The following is a 15,846-nucleotide window of genomic DNA, read 5'->3' on the forward strand; positions in this document are numbered from 1 at the left end:
GTTTTTGGAATTATTTAACCCTCGGATTTCTCAAAATCTGAGCTATTTGTAATCATTTAATCATAGAGTAGGGAGTAACCATGGGAAGTCATTCTTTCCATAGCTTCTTATGAGCAGCTAGGTGCCTAATATGACTCAGCCAAGAATCTTCTTGCTTTTAAAGGCATCCGTGGACAGCTTGCCCAGTGGGTATGTTCCTTTTCTCTTGGTATTCCACTTCAATAGTTGACAATGTTGTCAGAAGACTTTTAAGAAATTTTTTTTTTAGCTTATCCTTCTTGTTGGGATTTAAAATCTTTCCTCTTTTGCTGTCTTCAGTGGAGAAAAATAAAAAGATAATCATTTTTGTGAGAACCCAAGTCTTAAACGTTGAGTCCTTAAGTGTTTTTATTAGTATTCATTTTTCTAAACAGAATTTTCTCAGCTCCTTTAGTTTTTCCATCAGATCAAATGAAAGTGTTTTATTTTGGACTTAAAACAATGTCTTTGAACCAATGTGATAATCAAAAGAATTATTCTTCTGTTTGTTATAGTATTGAAGAAAAGAAAATGAAAATGCAATTGATTTTTACTTTTTTGGATGTTTAAAAATACAGTGGGGTAGAAGTGAGATAGGAGGGCTAAAATTAAATCTTTAATTTATTTTGAACAATGGATGAATGAATTGAGAAAAATCAAAAGGTGGCATATTTGACATGAAAGGTGACCCTCAGTGTTAGTAAAAGGAACCAAAGAATGAGAAATGGGAGAGCCTTTCAGAGTGATAAAAAGTGTAATTTAGGTTTTCCCATAGCATCAGTCATCTTGGTCCTCTTTTTGATGTATTTTCTAGGTAGATGTTTACCCAAATTAAACTGAATTGAATTATTTGCAGAAGGAAATCAACAGCAGCTACAACAACAACAAAAAATTCTGGCTTTTTAAAAGGGACACAGTATCTCTAAGTATTTGCCAGTGTCCACATTATGGCCAATTCATCTTCAATTTTCCATTTGTTCACTTAAAAAGTATCTCTTAAGCCTTTGTTGAGTGTAAGATATTAGAAGGTATAGTAAAGGATTCAGGGATTTAAATGATACCACCTCTGACCTACTTTTACACTGGCAATAGCAGCAGGTGTGCTGTGAGTAACATAGCAAAACTTAGTAGCCCTATTAAAAGAGCATGAACATGCAACTCTGATTTCATCTAAAGTCTACAATTAAATTAGAGTGGTCATAGCGGTGAGCCTTCTGCTAGGATTGTTTATCCTCTTCATTTTCATCCATACCTGTCTCCTAGTCAATCCAATCCGTCTAGGTGATCATTAGAGAACCTACAATATCTGTCCTTTCTGGGATACCCAATATACATGCTGTAGGAATGGCTCTTTGTGATACTGTATTTTTTAAATATCTTGGCAACCGTAGACTTCTGTCATCAGAGACCCTTTGGAGAAAGTAATGAAATGGAACTGAGATAGCTACATAGACGCCAACAGAGAGATAGTTACCAAGAAAATTGTTTTAAACATCAACTGTCTTCTGGGTGAACTTAGACTGTTTTAAGATAACTCAGGTATTTTTGACTTCCTGATAGGACTGAGTCCCAGGCATATTTTCATCTTGGCTCTTGGAATGCCCATACCAAACATTAAAGCCTGATAGACATTTCATTCCCAGATCTAGAATTGAAAGCTGGGAGAAGACTCAGGGGTAGGGCAAAACTTCACTGCCCAATTCCTGAGATTAGCCAGTTCCTGGTTACCAACAGAATTTTAAGCACATTTAGGTCACCCATTAGTTCCTTAAGTGTTTCTATCCAGTTGTCAGCATCAGAAATTCAGACCCTGTGGTCTGTTATTTTAGCTCAGTTAAATGTGATTAACAGATTATTTTGCTCTGTTCTTAGGGTATCTGTGGTAATAACTGGTGACATTACAGTGGACTCCTCTTTTGTGAAAGCTGGCCTGGAAATTAGTGCGGAAACAGAAGCAGGCTTGGAGTTTATCTCCACGGTGCAGTTTTCTCAGTACCCATTCTTAGTGTGCCTGCAGATGGACAGGGATGGCGTTCCATACAGGTAAGAAGCAGTGCTTATGGAATGTTCCAGGCCAGCCCCAGTTCACCAGGAACTTGCATCCAGTTTTGAGCGTTCCATTTCAGAAATTAAAGGAAAATGGTAAAAACCCAGTGAAACTTGACTCTTCTCTAAAGGAATAAAAGAATAACTGATAAGACTTTTAAAAAAAGTTAGTTTCTAGGATACCAAGAAACTGTAATGACTAGTTTATTTGATTCTGGAGATAATATCATATTCTAGCCCAGAAGTAATTTATCAAGGCAACAAAGGGACTTGCTTTACCGTAAGAATTGCTACATAGTTTTCAGCAAAAACACTGGATGCATGTTTATTATCGGCTATCTTCACAGCTGCCTCTTGGACAGAAAGTTCAAAACAGAACATCTGACAGTCATTTACCATAGTTTAGGAGCCAAAATGAATCACAATTTTTAGGTAAGCCATACAGCAGCAACTTGACCTGGTTTAAGTTTTGGCTCAAACTTAAGAGTTTGGGATTTTGAATTTTTAAAAAAATGCTTTTAGTAGAGTACTTAGTGTCCCAGAAACTAAATATATAACTGTCCATGTAGCTTTCCCCAAACCTCATCCACTCTAGAGCTTTTCATTTACATTGTGCCCTTTGAATTCTGTAACAATTACTTGTAATAATACTATAGCATGGAAGTAGGATGCTTCAGGTCTAGGGAACACTGACTCTTCTGTAGAGGATGTAGAGGTTGCCTTGACATGCACTCTTAACTGTGAAGGAATTTGTATTCTTAAAACAGAGAGCCATGCTTTATATTATCTCCTTTGATAAATAGGCCAGAGTTGGGTACCTTCTTTATTTTTTTTTATTTCATGATCCATGTAAGGAGTGTTAGATGATGTAAGTACAAATATGAGCAAGTTATATTTTTACAGAAGAAAAGATTGTAGATTATAGGATATTAAGCTGTTGCTAATTTATTAACTTATGTCTAGAATAAACCTCCATTGATGCATTTAAAAAAATCAACCTTCCGATGATCAAAATGCAATGACCAGCAACCAAGGCCCAAGGCTAACTGGTTTGGTTCTACATTTCACTTGAGCCAGAGCCTTGGGATGTTTCCTTGTCAGCATCCTCAGCTTAAATCCAGTTGGATTTCCTCCTTACTCAAAAGGGAATACTCTAAAGGTGGGGCTCCTGGAATGAGGGGTGCGGGACATAGCTAGGCCTACAAAGTTTAGCAGCATCTCTAAAAAGCTGAGAGGCATTTGGTCCTTCATTCCAGAAAAATGAGTCGTAGGACTCCCATATCCCAGGACTGTGAAGTAAATCTGCTGATGTAAAAAGAAATGGGAAGAAAAAAATCACCCCATTCGTGGGAATGAAAGCTGGTCGTCTTTTGTACTCACATCCTTTCTCAAATGGCTTCAAAAGAGAAGCTTCAAGTGTTCACTCAGCAACTTGGCTCTGACAGGTGTGGGGTGACTTTAATATGTGTGTAATTTTGTTATTATTGTTGTTATGCAGGCAATTTGAGACGAAGTATGAAAGGCTGTCCACAGGCAAAGGTTATGTCTCTCGGAAGAGAAAAGAAACCCTGGTAGCAGGATCTGAATTCCCGCTGCACCAAGAGAACTCTGAGATGTGCAAGGTGGTGTTTGCTCCTCAACCAGAGAGTAGTTCTAGCGGTTGGTTTTGAAACTGATAGGGGCAGTTTCACTGGAATCCATCTCTCCAAAAGGGATACGATGTGATGTGCCTAGGTACTTGCTCTCTGAGAGCACACTGTTTACATATTTACCTGTATTTAAGAATTTTGTAAAAAGTGATGAAAAACCTCACATAATTAAACTTGGGCCTGTATCGTCCAGGACTACCTACAGTGTCATTTTGAGCCAACCTATGTGACAATTTCAGTAGCGTTCTTCGTTTTCTTGTATTTCTCTCAAATCACATTTAGTACTGTGAAAATAGTTCTGCCCTAAGAAGAAACTATTGTTTGTAAAAAACAAGACACACAGACATACATTCAGGAGAGCACAATTTTGTTTCAACAAATTTCAATCAATGTATATGAAGCCCTTGGTAGAACCTTACATAGCTAGTTTCTACAAAACATGCCCAATCAGGAAAAAACAGGCTTTTGTTTTTTCTTTTGGAGGGTATGGGGGAAAGGGACAAGACTTTTAAAGGCTTTTGTCAACCACCTTCAAGAATTAATATTTATCTCTTGTGTTGTTAGTTTTATTGAGTATTGAGGTAAGAGGCGCACAGAATTGACACATACCATGTCTTCTTTCTGCTGGCCATGTAGTCAGATTGCTAGAAGAAAGCCAATCAGTCCTCTGCCTTCTGCCCTACAAAAATATCAGACTTAACATATCAGAATTAGAAGTATTAATTTCAGGAACTCCATTTTATTTTTTCTTGCGTTGTCTCTCTTTGAAACTGTAATGTGGTCCGCTGTCTTTTATGAGGGACATCCTCAAATATTCATCATTTTATCTTTCACTCAATTGTTTTGTGGAGGAGGTTCCAGTCTGTTGGACTACAGTCTACAAAAGCCAGAATGGCTGAGAGAATTTAATAACGCTTTGAGAAACTAATGGATTTGGACTTCCAAAATGTGAAATCAAGAAAAGAGTGTCTCTATTTCTAAAAATAAAAGAGCCACGTTAACCATTTTCAAATATTTACTAATAAAACAGATATATATGTTGATGGCAACAGGCCCAAAGCATATAACAGCTGCTCACTTGTCCATTAAACACACACACACACACACACACACACGTGCACACATACACACAATGGAAGTTTAGCTAGCCCACCATTAGTTGTAAATTTAAAATGATGTGTGATGAAATAAATATGTGGAATTCCTATTGAATTGCTTTTGTCTTCCATTACTTTGAGCACAATATTTCTCTGTTCCTGCCATTTTCTGAGCCCAGACACATATACAACGAAGCCTCTGAAGCTCTACAGAACAGACCAGATGCTCTAATAGGTGGTCAGAGCCCTTTGGAAAATAGCCTTATGGAAAATAGCAAGAAGCAGTCAGAAGCTCTTAAGGAACTGCAAGGTTAAAAACTTTAAGCCCAGTTTTTATAAAGCTCTGGACCTGCACACTTATTGTTATATTACTGAGAAGAGAAAAAGAAATAAAAACAGGAGGGTTTCGGGGGTATTCTTAGTGGTGGTGGCATTGGCCTTGGAGGAAGCTTTCTGTAAAGATACTCGTGCTGCAGCAAAAGCAAGTTGATCCAGGGCTCTGAGCTGAAGATGCTGTGGGCTGAGGAGTCTCTGCCATGTGATACTTAGTAAATCACATGGTAATAAGTAAGTTATGGTAATAAATAAGTTATGATCATAACTTACTTATTTTGTAAAGTAATAGCTTACTTAAGAGTGATGACTGCGGTGTCCAGAACATTACTATTGTGCTACTTCCCAACTGCTTACCTACCTGGCTGAGTCGAATACGGCTGCTTATCGGAGAATGGATGGTACTTAGCAACTCCAACTTGTTCCAAAGAAACAAAGAACACGAAGCACAGAACAAACATTAACTCCTTTCTGGATAAAAGAGACAGAAATTTAAGAGGCATAGGGTGATACTTCACATTTTAAAGGACATACTGGAGCCAGAAATATAACTATTAGCTTTACTTGCCATCCTTAGAGCTGACCTCTTCACTGTTTCAACCACCAGTGTCCAGGTGGCTGACTTTTGCAGAAATGTCTGTCTGGGAATTGCACGACCCTCTGATGTGAGCCTCTATGCCCTTCAGCTAGTCCCTGTAAACCTGAAGGATTTAGCCTGGCTGCTCTTCTTCTACAAAGTGCTGCTGTCATGCCCTGTCTCTCATTGATGTACTGCCCATGGCAAGTTGCTCTCTGCTTCTCTGAAACTGACCCCCTTCAAATACATTTTTAGAGCTAACACTTAGTTAGTGCTTGTATGGGTCAGGTGTTTTTAAGCGTTTTACGTATATTAAAAATTATTTAATTCTCACAACAACTACACTTAGTGGGTAGTGTTATTATTTCTATGTTGTGGACCAGCACAGCCCAATAGAAATATAATGTAAACACAAATAATTTTAACTTCTGTTTATAAATATAAACCTGTTTAAAAAGAACCATAAATACAAATGTAAGTTTGTAATATAAATGTTAATAAACATAAACAATTTTAAATTGCTAGTGGCCATATTACAAAAATAAACGGAAAAAGGTGACATGAACTTTAATAATTCATTTTTAACACTATATCCAAAGTATTATCATATCAAATGGAATATTTTATTTTGGAGGAGAGGATTAGGTCTTGGAAATGTGATATAGAATTTGCACCAATAGCACATCTCAATTTGGATTAGCTCATTTCATGTGTTCAAGAGCCACATGTGGCTAATGGTTACTGAATTGAACAGCACATTTACAGATGGAGAAACTGGGGCAGAGAAGACATTTAACTTACACCACAGGAGACATTTTCTCAGCTAGGAAATGGTAAAACTGGAATTCAAATATAAGCAGTCTTACCCCAGAATCTGCTGTCTGAATCCACTATATTTCCCAGATTGTTTGGGTTTTTTTTTTTTTTTAATTTGCTGCTAAAAGAGTACAGTGAGTAGTTATGAAAACAACAAACCTGGAACAATGGCTACAAAGCTTTAAACTATAGTACAAAGTTCTGAGAGTCATTGCCCTTTCTCTATGGTTCTAGCTCTCTTTCTCTGACAGCATCAGAAGTCCTTGCACACTCACAGATCTCTAGTTTTTTCTTTGCCAAGTGTCCCATGTCCCCTCCTCTGTGAAAAGTGCTTCATCCCTGGAGACAAGTCTGAATGTGCTACTAATAAACATGCATTTTTCGATAGCAGCTTTACTGAGATGTAATTCACATAACATACAATTCACCCATTTGTAGTGCAGAATTCAATTTTTGTATTATATACAAATATAGTATAGTCTCAAAGTTGTACAGCTATCACTACAATCTATTGGGGAACATTTCCATCATTCCAAAAAGAAATCTATACCCCGCGCTCCTACCCCCAATCTTCTCAGTCTCCCAGCCTGAGGCAGTCACTAATCTGCTTTCTGTCTCTATAGATTTATTCTGGACATTTCATACACATGTAATCATGTAATACATGGTCTCTTTTGACTGGCTTCCTTCACTTAGCATTGTGTTCTCAAAGTTCTTCCATGTTGTAGCATGTATCAGTACTTCACTCTTTTTTATGGTTGAATAATTATGCCATTATGTAGATACACCATTAATCAGTTGATGGACATTTGGGTAGTTTTCACCTTTGGTTATTATGAATAATTCTTCTATGAACTTTTGTGTACAAACTTTTGTGTGGGCATATGTTTTCATTTCTCTTGGGTATATATCTCAGAGTAGAATTGCTGGGTCAAATGGCAACTCTTTTTTAGCCTTTTAAGAATTGCCAGATTGTTTTCCAAAGTGATAACACCATTTTACATTCCCAGCAGCAGGTTATGAGCATTCTGATATCTCCATATTTTCAACAACAATTTTATTATCTTTTTTTATTATAGCCATCCTTGTGGATATGAAGTGGTATCTACTATGATTTTGATTTGCATTTCCCTAATGACTAATGAAATTGAGCATTCGTCAATGTACTTATTAGCCACTACATATTGTTACATCTTCTTTGGAGAAATGTTTATTCAGATTCTTTGCCCTATAAAAATTGGATTATTTGTCTTTTTTATTGAGTTGTAAGAGTTCCTTATATATTTGGGGTGTAAGTCCCTTAACAGGTATATGATTTGTGAATTTTTTTTCCCATTCTGTGCAGTGTCTTTTCACCTTCTTGGTAATGTCCTCTGAAGCACAAGAGTATTAAATTGTGGCGAAATCCACATAATCTATTTTTTCTTTTGTTGCTTGTACTTTTGGTCATATCCAAGAAACCATTGCCAATTCCATGGTCATAAAGATTTACCCCTCTGTTTTCTTCTAAGAGTTTCATAGTTTCAGGTTTAAGTATTTGATTTATTTTTAGTTAACCTTTGTATATGATGTTTGGAAGGGGGTCCAGATTCATTTTTTTGTATGTGGATACCTGGTTGTCCCAATAGCATTTGTTGAAAGATGATGTTTTTCCCCATCAAACTGTCTTGGTACCTTTGTTGAAAATCTATTGACTGTACATTGTAAAGGCTCATATCTGGATTGTCAGTTTTATTGCATTAATTTGTATGTTATCTTTATTCCAGTATCACACTCTCTTGATTGTTGTTGCTTTGTAGTTAAGTTTTGAAATTGGGACGTGTAAATCCACCTACATTGTTCTTTCTCAAGGTTGTTGTAGCTATCCTGAGTCTCTTGAGTTATCATATGAATTTTATGATCAGCTTGTCAATTTCTACAAAGCCAGCTGGGGTTCTAATAAGGATTATATTCAACCTGCACATCAGTTTTTGAAGTATTACCATCTTAACAATATTAAGTCTCTTGACCCATGAATGTGAGACACCTTTCTACGTACTTAAATCTTTTAAAATTTCTTTCAACAACATTTTGTAATTTTCAGAGCATAAGTTTTGCAATTCTTTCATTAAATTTATTCCAAGTGTTTTATTATTTTTGATGCTATTATAAATGGAATTGTTTTCTTACTTTCATTTTCAGATTGTTCATTGCAAGTGTACAGAAATGCAATTGTTTTTTGTATTTGATCATGTATCCTGCAACACCGCTGAACTCACTTATTATTTCTAATATCTTATGATAGATTCCTAAGGGCTTTCTCTATAAATGATCATGTCATCTGTAAACAGAGTTTGTTTTACTTCTTCCTTTCCAATCTGAATATCTTTCTTTTTATTGCTTAATTGCCTTGGCTAGAACTTGGAGGTTGAAGGTTGAATGGAAGTGGTTAGTGTGGCCATAGCCAAGATGATGGTGCTAGTGAAGACGGTGGTGGGGGTGAAAGCCATGAGAGATAATAATAACCCCTGAACCTGAAAGGAAGGCTCAAATCACTTGGCAATGATCTGGTTCTATTTTCACTATAAAGTTCATAAAACTGCAGAAAACTATAAGACATTGATGAAAGAAATCAAAGATGATACAAACAAATGGAAGGACATACCATATTCTTGGATTGGAAGAATCAACATTGTGAAAATGACTATACTACTCAAAGCAATCTACAGATTCAATGAAATCCCTATCAAATTACCAATGGCATTTTTCACAGAACTAGAACAAGAAATTTTATGATTTGTATGGAAATGCAAAAGACCCCGAATAGCAAAAGCAATCTTGTGAAGGAAAGACAGAGCTGGAGGAATCAGGCTCTCTGACTTCAAACTACACTACATATAAGGCTACAGTGATCAAGACAGTATCGTACTGGCACAAAAACAGAAATGTAGATCAATGGAACAAAATAGAGAGACCAGTGATAAACCCACGCACATATCTTTGACAAAGGAGGCAAGGATACGCAATGAAGAAAAGACAGCGTCTTCAATAAGTGGTGCTGGGAAAATTGGACAGCAACATGTAAAGGCATGAAATTAGAACACTTCCTAACACCATACACAAAAATAAACTCAAAATGGATTAAAGACCTAAATATAAGACCAGACACTATGAAACTCTTAGAGGAAAACATAGGCAGAACACTCTATGACATACATCAAAGCAAGATCCTTTTTGACCCACCTCCTAGAATCATGGAAATAAAAACAAAAATAAACAAATGGGACCTAATGAAACTTAAAAGCTTTTGCACAGCAAAAGAAACCATAAACAAAACAAGAAGACAGCCCTCAGATTGGGAGAAAATATTTGTCAATGAAACAACCGACAAAGGATTAATCTCCAAAATATACAAGCAGCTCATGCAGCTCAATATCAAAAAAGCAAACAACCCAATCCAAAAATGGGTGGAAGACCTAAATAGACATTTCTCCAAAGAAGACATATGGATGGCTAACAAACACATGAAAAGATGCTCAACACCACTAATCATTAGAGAAATGCAAGTCAAAGCCACAATGAGGTATCACCTCACATCAGTCAGAATGGCCATCATCAAAAAATCTAGAAACAATAAATGCTGGAGAGGCTGTGGAGAAAAGGGAACCCTCCTGCATTGTTGGTGGGAAGGTAAATTGGTACAGCCATTATGGAAAATAGTATGGCGGTTCCTTAAAAATCTAAAAATAGAACTACCATATGACCCAGCAATCCCACTACTGGGCATATACCCTGAGAACACCATAATTCAAAACAATACATGTACTCCAATGTTCACTGCAGCACTCTTTACAATAGCCAGAACATGGAAGCAACCTAAATGCCCATCAACTGATGAACGGATAAAGAAGATGTGGCACACATATACAATGGAATATTACTCAGCCATAAAAAGGAATGAAATTGAGTTATTTGTAGTGAGGTGGATAGACCTAGAGTCTGTCATACAGAGCGAAGTAAGCCAGAAAGAGAAAAATGAATACCGTATCCTAACACATATATATGGAATCTAAAAAAATAGTACTGATGAACCCAGTGGCAGGGCAAGAATAAAGATGCAGATGTAGAGAATGGACTTCAGGACACGGAGGGGCAGAGGGGCGGCAAAGGGGAAGCTGGGACAAAGTGAGACAGTAGCATTGAATGTAAAATAGATAGCTTGTGGGAAGTTGCTGAATAACACAGGGAGATCAACTCGATGATTGGTGATGACTTAGAGAGGTGGGATAGGGAGGGTAGGAAGGAGTCGTGGGAGGGAGGGTATATGGGGATATATATATAAATATAGCTGATTCACTTTGTTGTACAGCAGAAACTGGCACAACAGTGTAAAGCAATTATATTCCAATAAAGAGCTTAAAAAAAAATTCTTTGACTAAAGTAGCAGAAAACACTGACTTAACCTAAACCCAAAGGAAGAGTTTGTTATAAGAATATAAATACGTGTGTGAATCACAAAAGCACTGGAACAAGAAATGAACAGGCATCAGGAAAATAAAAATTCCTCTCTTCTTGTTACTCATCTGCTCTGTTTTTCTCTTGGAAGACTGAGTTTTCTCTGCTTCTCTATCAATATACTGAATAAAGCTAACTCTCTCCCCCCAAAAAATCATAAAACTTATTTGACACCTTAAAACACATTCAAAACAGCCTAAATGCACTCCTGTACAGGGAGGAGGAACAGAATTTGAGATGTCTATCCTGACATTGAGTCTGTTCCACACTCAGACTGATCAACGCTTTGTTGCTCCTTCTTCATTGATGTAGTCATCAACTGAGACAGTGGGGGCAGCAGGGGAGTGGGACAGGGAAGCCTGGCCTGAAATTCCAGTTCTACTACCTATTGCTTGAATGATTTGGGGTTTATGACTCTATCATCTCTAAAATAGGTATGATAATCCCTATTTCTCTGCGTTGTTTTAAGGATTCATTGAGATGATGCACATAAAGTACAGTGCTGAGCACAGAGTAGCACTTGATAAATGTTATTTTCCACTTTCCAACTTTTTTTTAAATATTTACTTTATCTACTTATTATTTATTGATTTTTGGCTGCATTGGGTCTTAGCCGCAGCACGCAGGATCTTCATTGAGGCATGTGGGATCTCTCCTTGAGGCTCACAGGCTCTTCATTGTGGCATGCGGGCTTCTCTCTAGTTGTGGTGTGCAGGTTTTCTCTTCTCTGGTTGTGGTGCACAGGCTCCAGGGTGCGTGGGCTCTGTAGTTTGCAGTACACGGGCTCTCTAATTGAGGCACAAGATCTCTGTAGTTGTGGCACCTGGGCTTAGTTGCCTCATAGCATGTGGGATCTTAGTTCCCTGACCAGGGATGGAACTCGCATCCCCTGCATTGGAAAGCTGATTCTTTACCCCTGGACCACCAGAGAAGTCCCATCGATGTTGTTTTTGATATTAGAGATGTAGTGCGCAGTGTTCTTATTTATCAATGATCGGTTTCAATAAAATGGGGTTTGTTTACACTTTCTATATCTACCTCCCAACTAGTCAGCACAGTGGTGTTGTGGTACATCTCTAAGTCTCAGGGCCTGGTGCAGTGCGGCTGGGATATCTGAATCTCTCACCTGCAGCATCCAGGAAAGTGGGAAGCAGGGGAGGACAATTGTGAGAGCAATTTGGAGTAATACTCCTGGGTATCTGAAATCTACCTCTTCCACCTAGTCCTGCTATATAAACCATCCAGCCTCTTGGCTTTCACTTCTGTGAAATGAGCAACTCCTCATGAGTTGTGAGGATGAGGTGAGGTGATGCGTCAGTGCCAGGCACATAGCAAGAACTTAGTAAGTGTTCACTAATATTCACTTTCAATATGTGGTCCTATAGATCTCCTGACAAAAAGCAACATTTTATGTTATGACTACTCCATGGAATGAAGCTATTTTCTGGACTTTCATCCATGAGCACCATGGGTTTTAGGAAGATTACCAGGTTTATTTATCTGCTTCTCATGAAAACACTACTTTCACATTATATAAAATTATTCTCATATTTTGTAAAAATATGGCTTTCATCCATTTCTCTTCTTGCCCAAATTGACTTCAGATTTCACAGATCCTTTCTTTACCAAATTCCTTTGCCTTTGTTCTCTATAAATGTGATACTTACCAAGAAAAAAGAATAAGTATTTCCATGAGAAAGCATGAAATGAATCAAAAATTCAGCCATAAAATAAGCAGGTTCCCGTAGAAAGTTTTTGAAGAAAATAGTAAGAAGGCCTCCATATCATAAGTGACATGGAAAGCATTTTTGAGAATGAAGAAAATACAGGAAAAAGACTGCATCTCAGCTCAGTCATTATCCTTCTTCAGGATTTGAGCAGAATGTCCTGTGTCTTAAACGTCTGCCTATTCTGAGTCACCTTCCCCCTCACCGTCACTTTCTTCTTTGTCAGGATCCCTGTAGGAAACGGTCACTGTGTAAAACTGATGGCACATCCAAACCGGGTGATTTGAGAAGAGCTTAATAAACCTTAGAAAGATAAAGGCAGGATATAAGGAAATCTCAAGGGTGGTACAGCACTTCCAGGCTCAACAGGGAGCATGAAAAGTCAAGGGAGAGAATGGTCATTAGAACCCAAAGAGCCTAAGCCATGTGGACCTATGGCCTTGGATTAAGGGACACAAGACACCCTCACCACCTCCACCAGAGGGAACCAGGGAAGCAAACTTCACTGACTTCACTTCACCCTGATTTCACTCTCTTTTCTCCCTTGGCTCTCCTGCCTATGGTACCCATTGCCTGAGACCAGCCAGAAGGCAGAGGGCAAGAGTTCCTATTGACCAAGACTATCCACAAAGATGGAGAGGGTAGAGAGGGGTTTGGAGGAGAAAATGGATGAAATCTAGCCCCAGTTTATATGATGTGTTCTTCTCTGCAATTTATTAATTTCTTAAATCAATCATCTTACAACATGGAGGGTCTATTAGGATCAAGAAATGTACTAGGTTAAAAAGATTTAGGTGGGTTGCTTCAATTCAAGAAACTCAGTGAATTCAGGAAAACAATACAACTACAAATAATTTTAGTACAATGTATAAATGTTGTAAAAGAAATGTGTTCACAATCCTGAGAGCATAAAGAGGAGAAAGATAAAGAAAAAATCATCGAGGAGGTGAAATTTGAAGGAGGCCATGTAATTTTTTCACCTCTCTTCAGCTACTACTTCATCAGAATTGACTTCTTTGTGCATCAGATTACTTTACTATCCAGGACATCTAAAACCCCCAAATGGAGTCAGGTCTGTTTGCCTTCAGCTTGAGTGTTCAGGCAAACAATTCACACTCACACAGAGCCTACCACACAATTGCATATTCTATTTGATGAGATTAGAGGAGAACATAAAAATTGATATCAATAAAAAGTCGACCATTGAAGGTACTTTGAAGGTACATTGAAGCTAATCATTTACCTTCCATAACAGGATTACAGATAATCTAGAATGAGTAATCCTTTGCTACCCTCCTATTAATAAAAGTGTAATTTATTCACAGTTGACTTGGAACATCACATAAACCTGTATGCTATTTTCATCCTTCTATTTTTACTAGAAAGATTCCTGCCATAATCTTCTAGGATTACATGTAAAAGTTTGGACGTTCTCTTTCCAGAATAGGCTTTAGGTTTAAATTACCTGATTCCTTTGTTGGTGAAAGTGAGTCACCTCCATTCTGTTTTGTGGTATCTATCCCCACTTTTTTATACTTCTCCCACTCAACTTGCCTGAAGATCAACCATGTAAACACACTTATGAGTAAGATTTCAGTGCGAGATGAATCAAATTATTGAGAAATGAAGAGATGCTTAAGAGTAGACATGTTCTAATATATTCCCCAATAGGGAAGAAGACGTCAGCGCTTTAATAAAATCTGAGGGGGGCTTGGTGAATATAAAGTACTTATGGGATGAGCAAACAATTCCTAAGAATTAGAATTATTTGTGCTTAACCAAAGTCTTTCATAGTCTCCCTCTACCCTTATTACTCATCATTCTATATTGTACCTGTTAGGCTACATGCACTGCTCTAGGCACTTCATAGGTCTCCAATCATTTAATTCTCAAAACAATCCTATAGAATAGAAACTGTTACTATACACCTTTTGTGTATGGAGAACTGAAGCACAGAGAGATTCAGCGACTTGTCTAATATGGCACAGCTGGTAGAGAGTAGAGTCAGGATTTAATCCAGGAGTCTCCCTCTAGAGTTTAAGCACCTAACCATTGTACTCTGCCACCTACCTAGGATCCAGTCTGAGCTCCTAAGCCTAGAAGTCAATTTCCTCTCCACGCTCAAGTTCAACATTTCATTCGAGCCTCATCTGCACTACTCTTCACGAAAAACACCCCTCCTCTTCCAGCCATGTGCACTCTCCAAACACACCAACATTCCGCTGTTCCGGTTCTTCAGCTCTCATCCTTGCCCCTGCCCTTCTGCCCAAATGCATCTTCCCAAGCCTAGTTTCCATTGCATTTCCTATGCCTAGACACTGCCAGCTACTGAGCCCCCTGCTTCCCAGGTATACTTACACCACCACTTGTGAATTAACCATAGCGACTAGCTCTTCTCTCCTGTCTCATGTCATTAAAATTTTCTTTTATTATGTAGATACCCTATTTTCCCAAATAAAGGGTGAGCTTCTCAAGCGCAGGGCCATGTATATATTCTAGCATCCTCCACATTGCACAGCTGGTGTTCGGTTAACTACTGAGCTATTCCTCACGGATGTCAGTGCGTTTGTAACTTTCAGGATGCTCAGAGTGCCTTCGGAGAGGCCAAGGAGACATTTGAAGCAGACAGAGCCTGCTGTCTGTCAGAGCCTCCATAGCAAAGCAATGCCGCTTCATGGCCCAGTGCTCTTACATGTTCCTCAAAAGAAAAAAATAAAGGAGCAAGCAATAAGGGCTAGATTAACTTTGCCAAAGAGGAAGAAAAGCAATATTTCTTTTTTTAATAAGCAATTTAATAAAATAAACATGATTTCACATAAGCTCCCCGTCAAAACATGATTTTTCTTTTATAAACTATTTTTCTTAATTACAAAATACTTCAGACAGAAAACAGAGGGCGAAACAGCTGTAGATTTAAGATCCAGATTTATCAAACGTGAGTTTGCCTTGTTGACTTCAGCTATTGTAAAAAAAATATAGGCTGGGATGGTTAAAGCCCCTTTTTTGTCTTTCCCTGGTTTCATCTTCCCTCCCTTCCTCCCTCCATAGAACTAGCCACTCTCCTCAAGTTGGTAAGTATCTTTCTATCC

At 37.9% G+C, this 15,846-nt stretch overlaps 1 protein-coding gene across 1 annotated transcript in view; it reads left to right on the forward strand.

Moving 5' to 3' along the window:
• Positions 1 to 4,905, forward strand: part of MTTP (microsomal triglyceride transfer protein) — a 46,132-nt gene extending 41,227 nt beyond the window's left edge. Inside the window, exons 17-18 of the mRNA XM_057727659.1 lie at positions 1,891 to 2,061; positions 3,563 to 4,905. Coding sequence (XP_057583642.1) covers positions 1,891 to 2,061; positions 3,563 to 3,734 — 343 coding nt within the window. The 3' untranslated portion in view covers positions 3,735 to 4,905. The remainder of the gene's footprint in view (positions 1 to 1,890; positions 2,062 to 3,562) is intronic.
• Positions 4,906 to 15,846: the final 10,941 nt, after the last annotated feature.

Source organism: Hippopotamus amphibius, chromosome 3 (assembly GCF_030028045.1).
Source record: "Hippopotamus amphibius kiboko isolate mHipAmp2 chromosome 3, mHipAmp2.hap2, whole genome shotgun sequence".
In the NCBI taxonomy this organism is placed as follows: Eukaryota; Metazoa; Chordata; class Mammalia; order Artiodactyla; family Hippopotamidae; genus Hippopotamus; species Hippopotamus amphibius.